Below are 17,101 nucleotides of genomic sequence, written 5' to 3' on the forward strand. Positions count from 1 at the left end.
TTGTTCATGTATACAAATGGACACCTGTCTTTCAACTGTCTGTCCTTTGTTATATCCATTTTGGGGCTAAGGTTATTGGAACTTTTGAAAAATATTGGATTTGAGCTTAGCTTGATATAGTTAAATATATTCAGTTAAAATCATTTCCTAAGACCAGTGCAAAAAAAATAAGTCTCTGGCCGGTGGTAACTTGGAATTTAGTATCTCACCATCTGGGGACTGTAGATGTATTTTTAAATTAATTGCACCTTATGATTTTACATTTTTCATTGTAAGTTCTCTGTATTGTGAATCGCTGAGAAACGTAGAATATCAGAGTGTTTTAACTGAGCAGAAAGGTGCTGGTAACTACGTATGTACACTGTGGAATGTGTGTTTGTGGCATGAGTTTGCGTGAACGTGTGTGTGCCTGTGTGCATTTTCCTAAATAGACATGTATCTTGATAAAATACATTAATACATTAAAGTTAATCAATACATTAAGAATCAAAATACATGAATTCATTAATGCATTACACTTTCAAAATTAAAAATACACTGCAATTCAATACAGTTCTTCAAGGCAGTTCATACAGTAACAGGATTCTCAGAATTGACAGCGTTTAGTTTGGAGTACTCAGGAAATGTGAAAACAAAAAAACAACAAACAAAACAGTTTCTGCTTCCAGCTGACTTGGGTGTTCCTGGACTTTGCGTTAGGCCTGATTTTCAAGAACAGGAAATAGTATCAGTGGTGGCCAATTGTAGAAATCTTGCTTATTATGCCTGGCAGTGTTCTATTTGCCATACATATATTCTAATTATCCTCATAATATCCTTAAAAGGCAGGCAGGGATCCCATTTTACAAATGAATACATCGAGACAATAATCTGACTTGTCTAGGATCACTTCACTATCAAGAGGCAGAGGCAGGATTGCAGATGGCTTCCTTCTGCCAGACACACCTCGGCGGCTTAGTATCTGTATCTGTGTAGTGTTGTCCTTTGTTTCAGTTTCTGCTGTCTGGGAGTACACAAAGTGTCTAAAAGGGTTGTAGCACATAGAGTAGCACACATGAGAAATTCCTAACAAGACAGATCAATCGATGTATGCATATATATATATATATATATATATATATGAATGCACACTCACATTTTAAATTACTAAAATCTGTTTTTTCCTTTAACTCAGATGAAGTTGTTTTGAAATTTGAAAATGGCAAAGCCAGAGCCAAGAATGTGTTTTATGAAACATTACCGGTGGCAATTAATGGAAATGGGCCCACCAAGGTAAGTCACAGTGACCTTTGCCTATTTTCTTATTTCTTGGAGATAGTCTATTGTATAACATGTAGAATATCTTCTTTTTTAAAAATGTCTTTAAGCAACTTTATCTTGGTGCCAACAATTGACTGGCTTCATCTCTTACACAGTATGTTTGGTTTCATTAGGATTAATCAAACTGATGATTTTTCATTAGCAGAGTGAAGACCATTTATTCTATTTGTAACACATTTCACTTTAGTGTTTAATAATAACAGCTGACTTGAGACTAAGCCACATTTTCTTTGTATAGGGCAGGGGTGTTCAAACTGCGGCCCGCGGGCCAACTGTGGCCCGCGATCCATTGTTAATTGGCTCGCAGCAAATTCCAAAAATATATTTAGTTTACTTAAATAAACCAGGTGAGGCAATACGTACTTCACCTTGAGTGAGTGGCCTGGCTGTTTGTGTATTTTACCGCATATGGCCCTTGGTGAAAAACGTTGAAAAAAGTTTGGACACCCCTGGTATAGGGTATCCTCTCTGAATAGGAATTTTTGAGGTCATTAAGGGATCATTTGTTTCACCTGAGTCATCATTTTCTAAATTAACAGCTCAACTCAGATTGAAGTGTAACTATATGGCCAGAAAGCTTCCTCTTGCACTTATTTTCTGCCTGGGTTATAATTGACAAACATAATTTGACTAATGAAATTTTGGATGCTTTTCAAATACATATATTTGAGCTTGCTGAAACTATTAATTGACTTCAGATTTATAGATAAGTTTTTAAAGTTTGTATTGCTGGTATCCAATTAAAATGGAACATGAAATATACTTGTGTATGTATATATGTGTGTGTGTGTGTGTGTGTGTGTGTGTGTATGTGTATCTATATACCCTGTGGGGACAGAGTCCCAGAGAGCAGTTTCCAGGCTCTCAAACCTCACATGGAAAGGTGCTGGCTCGGGTAGTAGATGGCCGTTAGCTGTGACTAGTTGGCCATCAGGTGTTACTGGTTAGCCATTGGCCACTGATATAACTACCGTGGCTACATTGGTGGGTTGGTTGGCAGAGAAGCAGGACAGCGGATTGTGCATTGTGTGGAGCCTGCTACCTGTATCTCCAACCCAGCCTCCAGCGAGACTATAGTGGTATGAACCCCCCATCCATGACTCCGTAGGTGTTCCTTTTTGGCTTCGAAATATCCTGCATTCTTATGTGGGGAGCGTGAGCTGAGACCCTGCATCTCTCTCTCTCTCTCTCACACACGCGCGCGAGGTTCACAATTAAATTTGTGAACTCATCCCTCATTGCTGAATATCACCACTGTCACCTTCAGAGTACTCCCCTTGGGAAGCTATGCACTGATACCAGCCCCTAGTCTACCCTTCAAAGCAATTTGGAACTCTTTTTCTGGAATGGCCATCAGAGCTGTCATCGTATTACCCTTCATATCCTGAATGTCATCAAAATGTCTTCCTTTCAATATTTTTTTTTCCTTTGGGTAAAGAAAGAAGTCATTGGGGGCCAGATCAGGTGAGTAGGGAGGGTGTTCCAATACAGTTATTTGTTTACTGGCTAAAAACTCCCTCCCAGACAGTGCCGTGTGAGCTGGTGCATTGTCGTGATGCAAGAGCCATGAATTGTTGGCAAAAAATTCAGGTCGTCTAACATTTTCACACAGCCTTTTCAGCACTTCCAAATAGTAAAGTTGGTTGACTCTTTGTCCAGCTGGTACAAATTCATAATGAATAATCCCTCTGATATCAAAAAAGGTTAGCAACATCGTTGCAACAAGTTCGTGAACTTAATTGTCAGAGCATGTGTGTGTGTGTACGTGTGTACCCATATGCTTAAAACAATGTTCTGAGATGTTGAGTTGGCTGGTTTACTCATAAGTATCTAGAAAAGAGATTAACAGATAGATTTGCATTGTGGGAAGAGAAGATGGGGAGATGTGGTCTGTTATGCCAGAGAAGTGAGTAATCTGAATTCCAATAAAAGCATATGCATGGGGAGAAGTTCAAGGGAAAACCCACACTGGCAGCTTCTCCAAAATCAAAATGGAAGAAGTACATCTCCCTTCTCTCGTAGTTGTCTTTCCACCTTGCTTCTCATCCCTTTCCAGTCCTCCTACAAAGCAGTCTTCTCATGTGCTCTTCTTTCTCTATCTTGTATCAGTTTTCCCAGTTCTGTTCTCTCCTTCTCATCAGCATTTTAAAGACCCCCAAGTCTTTTCCATCTCTAAAGAAAACAAACTGAGCCAACACAAACTAAAACGTGGTCCTTAAACCACACTGCCTGCCAGCTGCCTGTCTGTTTTCTCTCTTCACAGCCATACTCTTTAGAGACAACTCACTGCCACCGTTATTCCCATCCTACTGCACCAGGAGGAAATGCTCCTCACGGTCTGTTGTGACATCCTGTTGACTAGTAAACACTCGTCAGCCCTCATTTTACTTCACCCAAAGATAACTTTTGATAATGTTGATCCTATTTGGTCCTACTTGAAATACTCTTTCCCTTTGTTTTCATGATTCTCTACTGGTTTATCTACTAGTTTTCTGGTTTTTCCTCTTCAGTCTCTTTCTTTTTTTAAAATATGCATTAAAAAATGTTAACACTTTGTGGGGGGGGCGGGTTGGAGGTCAAGGGGGTGATCCTCTTCCTGTACTGTTTTAGCTAAGTATCCAGAAGAGGAGGTATCTCTTCTACACACATTCTTGGGTAATTTGCTTCATTCCTGGGAACATCAGCAAATCCTCTCTTAATCTGGTGATTTTGAAATCCTTGCTCAAACTGCTCTACTTTCCTGAGCTCCAGGTCTGAATATCCAGTTGGTAGATTTACTGTGTGTCAGGTAAGACCAGAGCTCAAGACCTTCAGCTCTGCCTCTTCTTTCATCCGGTTGGTTAACCAGAACCTGGGTCTTATCTTGGCTCTCGTTGCTTCCCATTCCCAGTCCAAGAGCTATCCTAACTGCTGTGTAGGGTGGTTTATCTAACTTGCTCAGTGCCAGTAGCAACTTCCTTAGGTCAGGCCACCTGCAGCCTCCCACCAGAAGCAATCACCCACCAGTAGCCTGGAACTAGAGTATTCTGCTGAAGCAGAAACTCAGTCACGTTACTCACCTGTGTAATGCCCTCCGTGGATATATTATAGGTACGAAGTTCCAAATTCTCAACTTGTCTTATAAGGCTCTTTTTACATTTTGTTCCTGCTTTAGTGGTCACCCGTCTACCATCCCATCTGCTCCCCAATTCCTGACACTACAAATATATACACACACCTTTCTCATACTCACTCATTCTCTTCCTCAGCTCCTGCCATACTGAAGTACTTCATAATATCTTGAACTTCGTCCATCACAGTACATACCACACACTGGAAAGGGATACGATTTACCTAGTTTTTGGTCTTTCTTACTTACTGGGTCTTTAGCCTAGGAATTACAGAAATCATACCTATCCTGTTCACTTTTTGTTTCCCCAGGGTCCAAATGTGTAGGCTATATTAGCCTTTCAATACATGGAATTTGAATGTTAGAGTGTAAACAATGTAATGATCTAGCATTATTCTTGGGAGTGGTAAGATGGATTTTTTTTCTGACAGGACAAAAAAGTCATAAAATTGCTGTGGGTTACCATAGCTGTCCCTAGGCAAGTTTAATAAATGGACAGATTTTGTCTGTGATGCTCTTTACAGTGTGTGTGTGTGTGTGTGTTTGTAGTTTCTCTTTCAGCAGTCTGACACCTTGGTGTCCACTGGGCAGGCAAGGGCTTGTAAAAGCAGGCATCTCCTATAACTAAATAGTATGCTGTTCCTTTTTGGTAATATAATATTTTAATCAAATTTAAATGTCGTTAAAGAGGGAGCTTGGTCCTGACAATTTAGCTCTTTGTGGGTTAGAGCCTGATGTTCAGTGATTTTAATGTGACCACCAGTTCCTTCTGAATTCCCAGGATAATCTGATTGGAGTTTTACAAAGTGACTAAAGGACATCTCACAAGAAAAGGAGACTGGGGAGCCCGGTTAGCTCAGCTGGTTAGAGCGCGGTCCTCTTAACAAGGTTGCCATTTCGATCCCCACATGAGCCACTGTGAGCTATGTCCTCCACAACTAGATTGACACAACTACTTAAGTTGGAGCTGATGGGTCCTGGAAAAACACACTTAAATAAATAAAAGTTAAAAAAAAAAAAAAAGAAGTACTAGTACTTAATCATATAGAAAGACGTGTGTGTACTAAGAAATTTTAAATCTTCTAGGAAACATTCTCAGCTTGGGCTACCACTGTTTGTGGCATTTTAAGCAGTATGATGATCCTGTATTTTCTCTGACATGATCTTATCTGGTCTATCTTCCTATGATTTTATTTGGCAACAAAAAATAAAGGTTTTTTGAAATTATAAAGTTATATTTGATATAAATAAATAAATAAATAAATAAATAAATAAATAAATTTCAAACAACATACACAAAAAAGAAGCACTTTACAGCTTCTCTTTGGCATATGTGAATTGCTGGCATCATGACTCTTGCACTTGGGGGCCAGTATTAAATAAAATAACCTTACTTGAACACAAGCATTGTGATACTGTGGCAGTTGATGGGATAATTGAGAAGGCCACTAAATGACTAACTACTAAGTACCAAACGGGTCAGGAATGTATACAGTGTGGATACCTGGACAAAGGAATGGTTATGTCCTGAGTGGGACAACTCGAGATTTCATTATGCTACTCAGAACGATGTGCAATTTATTTATTTTTTTCTTTTTATTAGCTTCAGGTGTATAAAACAATGTAATAGACATTTATACTCCTCACAAAGTGATAACCCCTCTCCTAGTCTACTACCCCTCTGCCATCGTATATAGCTGTTACAATTCCATTGACTCTATTCCAGATGCTGTACTTTACATCCTATGCCTATATATTTAATTATAGTTGACATTCAGTATTATTCTACATCGGCTTCAGGTGTACAGCACAATTTAAAATGTATGAATTGTTTATTTCTGGAATTTTCCATGTAATATTTTTGGATTGAGGTTGACCATGTGTAACTGAAACCTGAGAGTTAAACCACGGGTAAGAGAGAACTGCTATATACATATAATCTGTAAGTGATAAATTTTTCTACTGTGTTTATAGACCGAAGTATATAAAAATGAGTTTATTTCTCAATTACTTTCTCTAAATTTCATGCTATTATTAAGAAGAACAATTTTAAAAATATTTTTAAAAAATCACCTACAATCCCAATACCCTCCCCTATTTTCATTCAGTTTTATGTCCTTTCAGTATATATACACGTCTATGCACATTCATGTTTTTCGTTTGTTTTCATAATGGCTTATACATAATTTTGTTTTTTAATTAGCGTTTTATTTGAAATATGTTTCTGTATTCTACATAATTATTTTCATATTTGTCTAGATAAAATCTAATGTAAATCACTTTTTAGATAGAAACTACAATTTCTGGTTTGAAGCTTTACTTTTTATCCTTCTTTCTTTTTTTTTTAAGGAGAGCAGGACTTTATTGGGGAACAGTGTGTACTTCCAGGACTTTTTTTTTTTTTCCCCAAGTCAAGTTGTTGTCCTTTCAATTTTAGTTGTGAAGGGTGCCATTTAGCTTCAAGTTGTTGTCCTTTCTTAGTTGTGGAGGGCGCAGCTCAGCCCCAGGTCCAGTTGTCGTTGCTGGTTGCAGGGGGCACAGCCCACTCCCTTGCGGGAGTTGAACCGGCAACCTTGTAGTTGAGAGCCCACTGGCCCATGTGGGAATTGAACTGGCAGCCTTCGGAGTTAGGAGAATGGAGCTCCAACCACCTGAGCCACCAGGCCAGCCCTACTTTTTATTCTTGAAGCTCATTTATTCTTAGTAGTACATCATAAGATGCTTTTTTTTAATAGAATTTTTATGAGTTTATTTGAGCCAAAATGACAAGGTATGCCAGATCTCACATGCTCCTAAGATGCTTATTTTAATACCCGACCTTTGTTTTAAATATTAGATAATATGCTTATTAAGGTAATCTTTATGAAAGTGGTGGTATTTTTATATGAACAGAAGTTTAGCAGAACAAGAGCAAAATGCCTAATTTGCATATGAAAACAATTATTTCTGAAACTAATTTGATTTGTAATAAAAATAGGGATCTTAATTTTTTTGCATTAAAATCACAATGCTTGGGTCACTTTGACCTTGAATAATTAGATGACTTGGAAAAAAATAATGTGGTTGGAAAAGTTTCTCTTCTGATGAAATGACATCATAATTGGAAACATTTTGATATTGTGAAAGAAGGATCAGGAAAGTACTCCCACCTAGTAGCTGGAGACCGCCCAGAGCAGCCTAAATACATAAGCAGTTTTCTGCACTTTCCAAGGCTGCCAGCATAAATGTCTGCAGTTTCTAATGAAGAAAACAGGTGTAAATGGAGGCTCCGAGTGGTGGATAACCTCTGCCTATGTGGTGAGAAATCCAAAAGAGGGAGGTTTCCAGTGATGGTTTTAAAAATAATTATCTATGAAAATAAATTGAGGTAAAGAGTAGAAAGTAGAAAAGTTATAATGCCTTTTATGCTCTAACTTTTTAAAAATATTGATCATTTTCATATTCACATTGGGATTCCAATAGACTGATCAATCATTCGTGAAATAAATAAGTTTTTATGAGATGAGAAAAGTACCAGTGCTTATATATAAATGAGAATTTTATATATGGCCAACAATTTGAGGGATTTTTCTTCCTTAAAAAAATTATTTCCCAGGATATTTTAGACAAAACACTATATGTTTCCACTAGTCTTAAAAAAAAAAATCTCTTGGAAAAAATGCTAAAGGATCTATTTTCACATGAATCACTTTGTTTTCTTCCTTCAAAACCATAATTTTGTAGAGAACATGAATGATTAAATTAATATTTGTATTTGTAATTTGACAACAGTAAAAGTTTTTGTTTTTATTATAGAGGCACGTTAAAGTGGCCACATGGACTCTTGAAATGTTGTTAATTAATGCCATAACTATGTATTTTCTGCCATGTAATTTGCTTCCTGAATTATCATGTAGTTCAAAAGAAATGTGAATGAATTAGTTGTTGTCCATGTCTTCTGTATGCTATACAGATTGTAACCATGTCTGCAATATCTATATGACACAAAGATTTTTCCCATTGCAACTAATACTGTACTTGTTTCAACAGCAGTTTTCAGTTTCAGTACAATAGAAATATTTGGATGAAATCTCAAATGTTTGGAGGAATTTGGTGAAATGGTACTGGACTAATTACCTAAATTATTCTACGCCTTTTAGATCTGTTTTAGAGTCTTAGGAAGCTAGAGAAAGTCACTTGGCGCTTCTTTATATTTTGACCAACATATTTAATGGCTAGGCATCTTTGTCTTTTGAGTTCATCTCAGCTTGCCAATGAAAAGTTAATGATTATATAAGCATAATGAGGATTTTTAGGTGCTTCTTTTTAAAAGCAGCATAAAGTCACAGGTAAAGCTAGTTTGCTACAGCTTCACTGTTTTGAGGCGAAATAATTAGTTTGTTAAAAAATAAATTAATTAATTAAAAAAAAACTACAAATGTTTATACCACTACAGGTACTAACGTTGTAGTAGAAACTGTAGTAACTTTTTTTTTTAGGTAAGTCGGCAGAATTTTCCGTAAGTTGTTTAAATCTAGGGTTATTCAAGATTTGTTTGAGGGCCAAGAACCTGTCTCAGTGTATTTATCTCTTTCCTCCATCCATCTTCCCTCATGCTCTCTCTCATCCAAAGCCCTCACAAGGACACAGATATTACAGGTAAAATGAATGGCAGTAGATGCTTAGGGAGAGGGGGATATGAGGCATAAAGGAGATCCTCTGAGACACCTGACATGTAGGTGGGAGAGCGATACTGCACTTCAGTTTATTGTGGCTAGGATGTGTGGGGTGGCTGTTAGTAGGAGCTGGTTCTAGATCTGTTTCAATCTGCAAGCTTTCTTTTCTTGAAATCAGTGCCTCTGAATCACTGCCCAGAAGCCTAGTTTATAGTAGGTAGCATAGTTTAGTGCCTTTTGATAATAAAGTTTATAGTACTTGATTTGTGTGGGGATGTTTTGCAAGAGGTCACATTGCAACTACCCCCCACTCAGTAGGAGTCTGTGCTGAGCCTTTAAACATACTTATTACTAAGTTACTATTCACATGACTGATCTTATTTGTGTTGTTTTGCTGATAAATCTCATTAACCGAATTAAAACTGTTTCATTGTTTGACATATTTTTCTAATTGTGTCTTTTCTGGTATTATTCCTTATATATTGAAATGAGATAACCTTTGTGACTTAGAATGCATTTTTTTTTTCGTCATTTTGAAACAAAGTTTGACCTGCTTTGTGATACATAGTCGGGAGAAAACGTTGTTCAGTGTGTACCTCTAAGTGATAAGTATTAGTAGAATTAGTAAAGAAAGGTACCCAGTTACATGTTTATGGAATGAAAGTACATTGAGAAGAGAGGATTACCTTTGTTAATACAGTTTTCCTTCTTTTACTAGGTTCTCCTGAATTACTTTGGAAACTATGTGCCTAATGCATGGACACAGGAGAATGGCTGCACTCTGTGTGAACTGGATACAATAGACTTGTCTGCAGTAAATGTAAGTGGAATTGACTGTGTGTGAAATGTAGTAATAAAAAGGACATTGTCATGAAATACAGTGATTTGTGAAAAGAAAGGAGGCCCATTATTTTACAGTTTTGATAATAGGGTTGATAGTGGAGTTATAAAGCTAAAATATGATGATTCAGAAAATTGCTAGATTTGTGTATTTCTGAACTATTTTTGAAAGCAAAGTCAGCTGATAATCGTCCCCAATAAAACTGGCTTGGTTGTTAATATGTAATAGCTTGCTATGATTGGGTGTTCTGCTAACTTGCTAAAAGCATTGAGGAAAAAATGGTTACAATGTTTCAGCGTTTTTATTGACTAATTTTATCTATGCTTGATTTTCAAATTTGATCTAAAAAATAATATTATATAACTAAGAATTGTTCTATGTATTTAATATGAGTAACTCATTTAAACTTTGTAAAATCTCTTGAGTAGATTGTACTATTGACTGAGTTTTAGGATAAGAAAACTGAAGTATATAAAGGTTAAGTAACTTGCTTAAAGGCATGTAGTTTTCTTGTGTTAGAGGTGGGATTTGAAATTAGGCAGTCTGGCTCTAGACCCTATATTCAGATCACTGTGCAATTTTGCCTGGACGTCATGTACATATTATATACCAGGAACAGTGCCGTATATACATGTATTTATGTATATCTGGGGGTGCCAAAAATGTATACATATATGGCTTATATTCATCTTTTGCTATTGGAATATATTGAGTTTTACAATTTTAATACAGTTTTTTCCTTTCTTAAAATGTGTATACATTTTTGGGCACCCTCTGTGTGTGTGTGTGTGTGTGTGTATATACACACACACACATCATAGAGAATTATAGCTATAGTTTACACTTTGAGGGCAAATAAGCAATCAGAACTATTAATTATTTATTTATAAAACATTTTTATGAATCCTTCTATCAATAACCAGAGCAGTTTTAGGGTATCCTATAGTAAGAATTTTCTTCCAAAAAATTGCTCTTGTGACTTGGAAGACTATTATGTGTATGGATTCTAGGGATGATTTTTGTCATTGAAGGCTGATTCCTTCCTTCATTAACCATAAGTTCATCGAGTGTCTACAGAATGCCAGATCAGTAGAACTAATATAGACAAAAATAAAATTCCCAGTAATATAGTTCTGGTAACCCCTAGACCCATGCAAATACAAAATACTCCCAGTGTAAAACACTCCATCTGCTGAATTAAATATTTTCTCTCCTTATCACTGTCTGAAAGGAGGTTAAAGAGTAACTCATGCACATTTAGGAGCTTTTTAAGTAGAGCCCTATTTTACTTGAAAATAAGACTTTTTAGCCAGTCTCTCCAATATCAAACTGAATGTTTTCTGTCTGGAAAGAATGCCAGAATATTTCTGAATGAAGCTGCATCATGACGATGTTTAAAAAAGCGTCCTGATCATTTTTGCAGATAGTACAGACAGTAGTGTTGTCCTCTGGAGGGAAAGTTAGTACTTTCTATCTGTTGGGTTTCATTTACATAAACTGTCTGGTGCAAAGATAGAAAAATATTTATATTAAAATTTCTTATCTTTTTTTACATATAGGAGTACATCACTTGATTCTTAAGCTACTTTGTCTTATTACTTGTTAAAATATACTAGAAAGGAAAACCATTCTATTATGCAAAATAGATTTCTTAGTGTTTAATATATGTAGTTATTATGCAATAGATATAAAAATTAAAATTGTATGGGTAGTTCAAATCTCAGGCTTTCCATATTCTAAGATGTGGGCCATAGGCAAGTTTCTTTATGTGTAAAAATAATAGTCGCTATCTCAGAGGGCTGGTAGTAGGGTTAAATTAAAATTTACATATACATATATAAAATGACATTTTATATGTATAAATTCTGTACATAGAGGGTGCCAAAAAATGTAGACACATTTTAAGCAAGGAAAAAACTGTATTAAAATTGTAATACTTAATATATACAGATAACAAAAGATGAATACAAGTCATGTATATACACTTCTTTGCACCTGCAGTATATGAAGTGTAAGCCTTCAATAAATGCTAACCATTGTACTGTTATCATTGGTCTATAAAAATGATCTTAGATTGATAATGGAGGTGTAGTACTTTGAAGCCCAGCTTTTTACCTACAAATTTATGTGTTCTGGGTTGCTTAACCCTAGGTTGCGTAAATCCCATTTTCCTCTCATGCAAATTCGGTCTAATAAGTAACTTTTAAGGTTATTATGAAATTTAAATGAAATGCATTATCTCATTTGATAAGGGAGAGTTGTGACCCGTTTTTTATTTATTTCCTCTAGGAGTTGAGAACTCCTAGAAGGTATTTTGTCTTTAGTTATTTGTGTTTGTTTATTCATTTAATAATATTTGGATGAATGAATGTATTGATAAAGAAGTACAACAGTGTATGGGTGTACTTCAGTGCAAATGAATATTAAGTTATAATCCAGATAACAAATCAACAGGTTAGGTACCATGTGTGAAAAGATGGGGAGAGGTAGCTAGTTCAGCATTTAACATATATGTTTTTAAAAAATATTTAATCTGTAAATTCAGGCTTTAAAAGATGGTTTTAAAAAGGCATTATAAAGAAGTGGTTCATATAGTTTGGGTAATAACACTATTAAATGGTCGTTTACTTATGTTTCTGACTTCCTCTACCATTTGTAAGTCTCCAGGCCAAGAACTTTCACTCCTTTATCTAAATGTTATTTATCACAAGGACTGACGCCTAACATGCATATTTCAGAAGTTGTCATACAGTGAATGAAAATAAAGTATCCCCTAAAACATATCCAAAGAGCATTTAAGAAAAAATATAAAAATAGATACAAGATAAAATGTATTAGTGAAAGAAAATAACTTTCCTACATATATAATAGGAGCAAATAAAGTGCTATGAGTAAAATTAGTTTAAAAGATATATTCAAGGTTAGAGATAAAGGTTCAAGTCTTCCATGGTTGTTCTATTTGAGCTACAAATTAACTACTGAAATTTCAAGCCATGGAAACAAAGAGAGAAACACAACATTCTGGTTTCCTAGATCAAGCTGTCAAAATAAATTCAGAATTGAAGGAAGTTTCTTTAAGGACTACCATGAAAGAAGCACTGAATAGCAGAGTAGGCAACAGCCTTCATTAAATCCATATAATAAATATGGTAATGAGTTTCTTCTTCAAACCTAAGTCATAATGCCAAGATGCTATTGAGTAAAATCACTCTGATGGGGTCCACAAAAAAGTATTTCAAGTGTTAGAGAATTGCTATTCAAATTTAGCAAATTACATTGAATTGATATTCTGGTTTTCTTGGTGTTATTTTGAGCAGGACTTGAATAGAGTTTAAAGTAAATCCACACTCATGATAAATTTTTCTTATGTTTGCCATAAAACAAAGGTCTATCCAAAGGTAACAATGGGTGTTTTTATTGAGCAACCAACCCCTTTCCTATCTCGATTTCTGGACTTATTGTTGACACTGGATTACCCTAAAGAAGCACTTAAAGTCTTTATTCATAACAAAGTAAGTATTTGAGAAATGAATATTTTATGTGAAAAGTATTTTTTGTTTTCTTTGGAACTATTTCTTATTTATTTATGTCAAAAAAAAATCCACTGGGGTAAATTAAGTAAGGGGTTTTTGGACAAATTACTGCCCTGCATTTTTAGGATCACAGGATTTTACGGTCCGAAATTAGTATCATAATATTGGGATGAGCTGTGCATGAAACTGCCAATTTTTGTAGATCAAAAAGTTTGAATATTAGCTATTTCCTGTGGCTCAACTTAAAATGTATTGCAGAGATGTCAAAGAGCCTTATATTCTTTTGCCTTTGGGTTAGTTCTGGTACGTTCTTTTATAGAACCTGTCATTAAATTGTTTACAGCTTATGGTAATACTATAATATTGAACTTAAAATAGCTTCCAGCTAGTATTATTTTGATTAATAACACAATGGCATGCTTTTCCCCCAAAGGGTTTGATTTTAGCATTTCCTTCAGAACTATTCAGAGCCTTCCAAAAAGCTCCCATATGCAATCCAAACCTAAAGACACGTTTTTTATCAGTATTTTTCCATTATTTGTCTCTTTCTTGTTAAAATTATTGGTATTTAACATCATTTAGAAAAATTTAATAGCTATGAAGTATGCTGTCTTCTCTCTTATGTCCTAATATTTTTTGTTTACCACTCTTCTTTCTTCCTAAGGTACATGTCAGCTAATCATTTGCCTTTTCCTGAGAATATTTTAAATTTACAGAAAACCATCTAAAATAAGTTTAGAAGGGCAAATCATTGAGCATTTGCTTTGTAAAATGTGTTGTAATGTATGTACTTATGTTAAAGTGTTTTGTTTTTATGTATTATGTCTTTTTCATTTATTCTTTTCCTCCTTTCGTAGTACCTAAAACTCCTTGATGGCAGGAGTTTTATCTTTTTTATTTCAAATTAACTCTGTAACCTTTATGTGATAAGTAGTTTTAACACACTGTGAAAAGCTTTAAAAAATAGTTAATGAGACTTGATACACAAAAAGCTCCAAAATGCTCAAATGATGGAGACAGATAATCTTACCAAGTTTTAGCACAGTTGAATAACACTAATTTGATGACTTTTATGTTGATGATTTTCCCATCAATAAAATACTGTTAAACACTCTTTTAGTAAAAACACAATTTTATATGTGACCATTACTTTTCTCTCTGGCTTCATAGAATATTGTAATATTTATTTTATAAAATAATTATTTATAACTTAGATTAATATTTGTTAGTTTTAATTGACATTTTTAATGGATATTTTACAGCACATGTCTAAGATTCTCAGGCCATAAGCCACCCTCACCCCATTTAGAAACATTTTATAGCACCCAGGATTTAAATATTTATGCAAAGATTGTCTAGGAGTAGATTTGAACAATCTTCTTTTTCAAAAATATCGATATGTATCTATTTTACATTTTTCATGTGACATTTAGATGATATTTAAATATAACATGTTTAATTTTGTTATCATTTTGTCTGTAATTGAGTGAATATGTGAGTTGTGGAATTCAGAACTTTGAATGTGAACCCATCCCTTCATATGAGATACTTCAGTCATTTTGTCTTATTTTCTCACTAATTTTCCTTTTTTTCCCCCTTTTTTTTCTCTCACTTATTTTCCATTTCTTTAAATATGTTGCAGGAAGTTTATCATGAAAAGGACATCAAGGTATTTTTTGATAAAGCTAAGCATGAAATCAGTACTATAAAAATAGTAGGACCAGAAGAAAATCTAAGTCAAGCCGAAGCCAGAAACATGGGAATGTATGTTTTAATAAATTTAAATTTAACTATTTCTTTTAAAGAAATTTTAAAAAACAAACAACTTTTCTTAAAAATTAATACCCTTCACTTGGATATCTCCACTGTATGTGTTTGCGTGTGTGTCTGTATATGCTTGTGAGCACCTTCTCTTAGACACTGTTTGTGGATGTATGTACATGTAAAGGGACATAGAAGCTATTTACAGTTTTCTTTTAATGCCAGGAGTTCACACATTTAATCACACTATTAATTGAACTTCAGATCAAGATTTTTAAAAAATACCCAGACAAATAATATGACTCATGTAAGTAGTGGTAAATGTTAACTGTTTGAAATTTGTGTGTGGTAAAAATGGGTATTTTAGATTGAGGGGAAAAGGGGTAACTACTGTCTAGTTACTTACTGATCTAGAAAATTATGTAATACTCAGAAGAAATATTTTAGGTCCCTTTTTGGCCCCTTTAATACTTCAGACAGTTTAGTTATAAAATTCCGGTAATGGTAAAAACTGTCTTGTATTCAGTAAATGTTAATTGAATATGCCAGGCAGTGGGTTAAGAGTGGCTGATAAAAAGGTGATTAAATCATGGTGACTTCTCATCAGGAGATGCTCTTGTGCTGTGAAAGCTCAGGGTCCAGCATGAAGAATACTGCCTGGTGTGTGTGAGGAAAAGGATAGGTGGGTAACAGGCCTCAGAAAAACCAAACAGATATTTTTAGTAATAGTTCCATAACTTATTCATGGGAGAATCCTTGGGTCCACATTCAAAACTTACTTTCTCTAATTATCTGTACAATTTTAACAAGCTTTCCTGCCTGGTGTCCTGTTCGACAGTTGCTTAGAAACAAATGTGGTGTGGATATACACAGAAGCCTTATTTTACATGTAAGCTTTATGTTAATATTTTTCAACAGCAAATATTAATTTTTTTCTAATTCTTATTTCGTCTCTTTTTCAATGTCAGGGATTTTTGCCGTCAGGATAAAAACTGTGATTATTACTTCAGTATGGATGCAGATGTTGTCTTGACAAATCCAAAGACTTTAAAAATTTTGATTGAACAAAACAGGTACTATATGAAATTCAGTGTCAATTTATTTTTGAAATGATTTCATTTTCTTCGTCTGTGTGGACACACTATAGTGACTTACCTCTGGGAGGGACAGATAAGGAGGAGCAAATTGGGGGAGCTCACACTGAGTTACTTTCTACACCTATAAACTTTCATCTCTAATTAATTAGTTTTCTTTAAAATGAGTCACATAGAAAACAACCTCGTGAAAATTAGAAGTATTTACTCTTAGTTACAATCAGAAGTACTATGTTTGTCAGTTACCATATTTTGCCATGTATAATGCAAACCCATGTTTTTGGCCCAAACTTTCAGGGAAAACTTTTGTTTTAATTTTGTAATTCAAATTTGCATTTGTTTACCTTTAGGTACTTATTTTTTATATTATAAAGGAATTTTAGCATTTATTTTTTAACAGATTATGGTACAAGAAATTTTATGTTACAACTAATTATAAAACACAAGAACAGGTACAAGGTACAAGAAATTTTATGTACCAGTAACACATTTACAATATTTATGCATCATAGAAGGCCAAGAACTCTTGTTGCAAGTTCATTATAAGTTTTATAAAACTGATGATCATATTCCAGGGTATTATTTTGCATACAGATATCATTATTGATTTCTAGAGATACACTTTTAACTCATAAGCATAAATACAAAATTAAAAACATTTATATAGATATGGAATTAGTACTACCCATGTATAATGTGCATCCTTATTTTTCCCTCATAAATTTGGGCAAAAAAGCACACAGTATACACAGCAAAATACAGTATTTTTGGCCTATTTTTATATTTAA

At 34.5% G+C, this 17,101-nt stretch overlaps 1 protein-coding gene across 2 annotated transcripts in view; it reads left to right on the forward strand.

Moving 5' to 3' along the window:
- PLOD2 (procollagen-lysine,2-oxoglutarate 5-dioxygenase 2) overlaps positions 1-17,101 on the forward strand; it is a 97,075-nt gene that overhangs the window by 57,985 nt on the left and 21,989 nt on the right. For both annotated transcript variants that reach the window (XM_019716707.2, XM_019716706.2), the window contains exons 7-11: positions 1,175-1,272; positions 9,803-9,904; positions 13,312-13,437; positions 15,101-15,222; positions 16,188-16,292. In XM_019716707.2, the coding sequence (XP_019572266.2) occupies positions 1,175-1,272; positions 9,803-9,904; positions 13,312-13,437; positions 15,101-15,222; positions 16,188-16,292 (553 nt within the window). The remainder of the gene's footprint in view (positions 1-1,174; positions 1,273-9,802; positions 9,905-13,311; positions 13,438-15,100; positions 15,223-16,187; positions 16,293-17,101) is intronic.

This window comes from Rhinolophus sinicus, linkage group LG01 (genome assembly GCF_036562045.2).
Source record: "Rhinolophus sinicus isolate RSC01 linkage group LG01, ASM3656204v1, whole genome shotgun sequence".
NCBI lineage: Eukaryota > Metazoa > Chordata > Mammalia > Chiroptera > Rhinolophidae > Rhinolophus > Rhinolophus sinicus.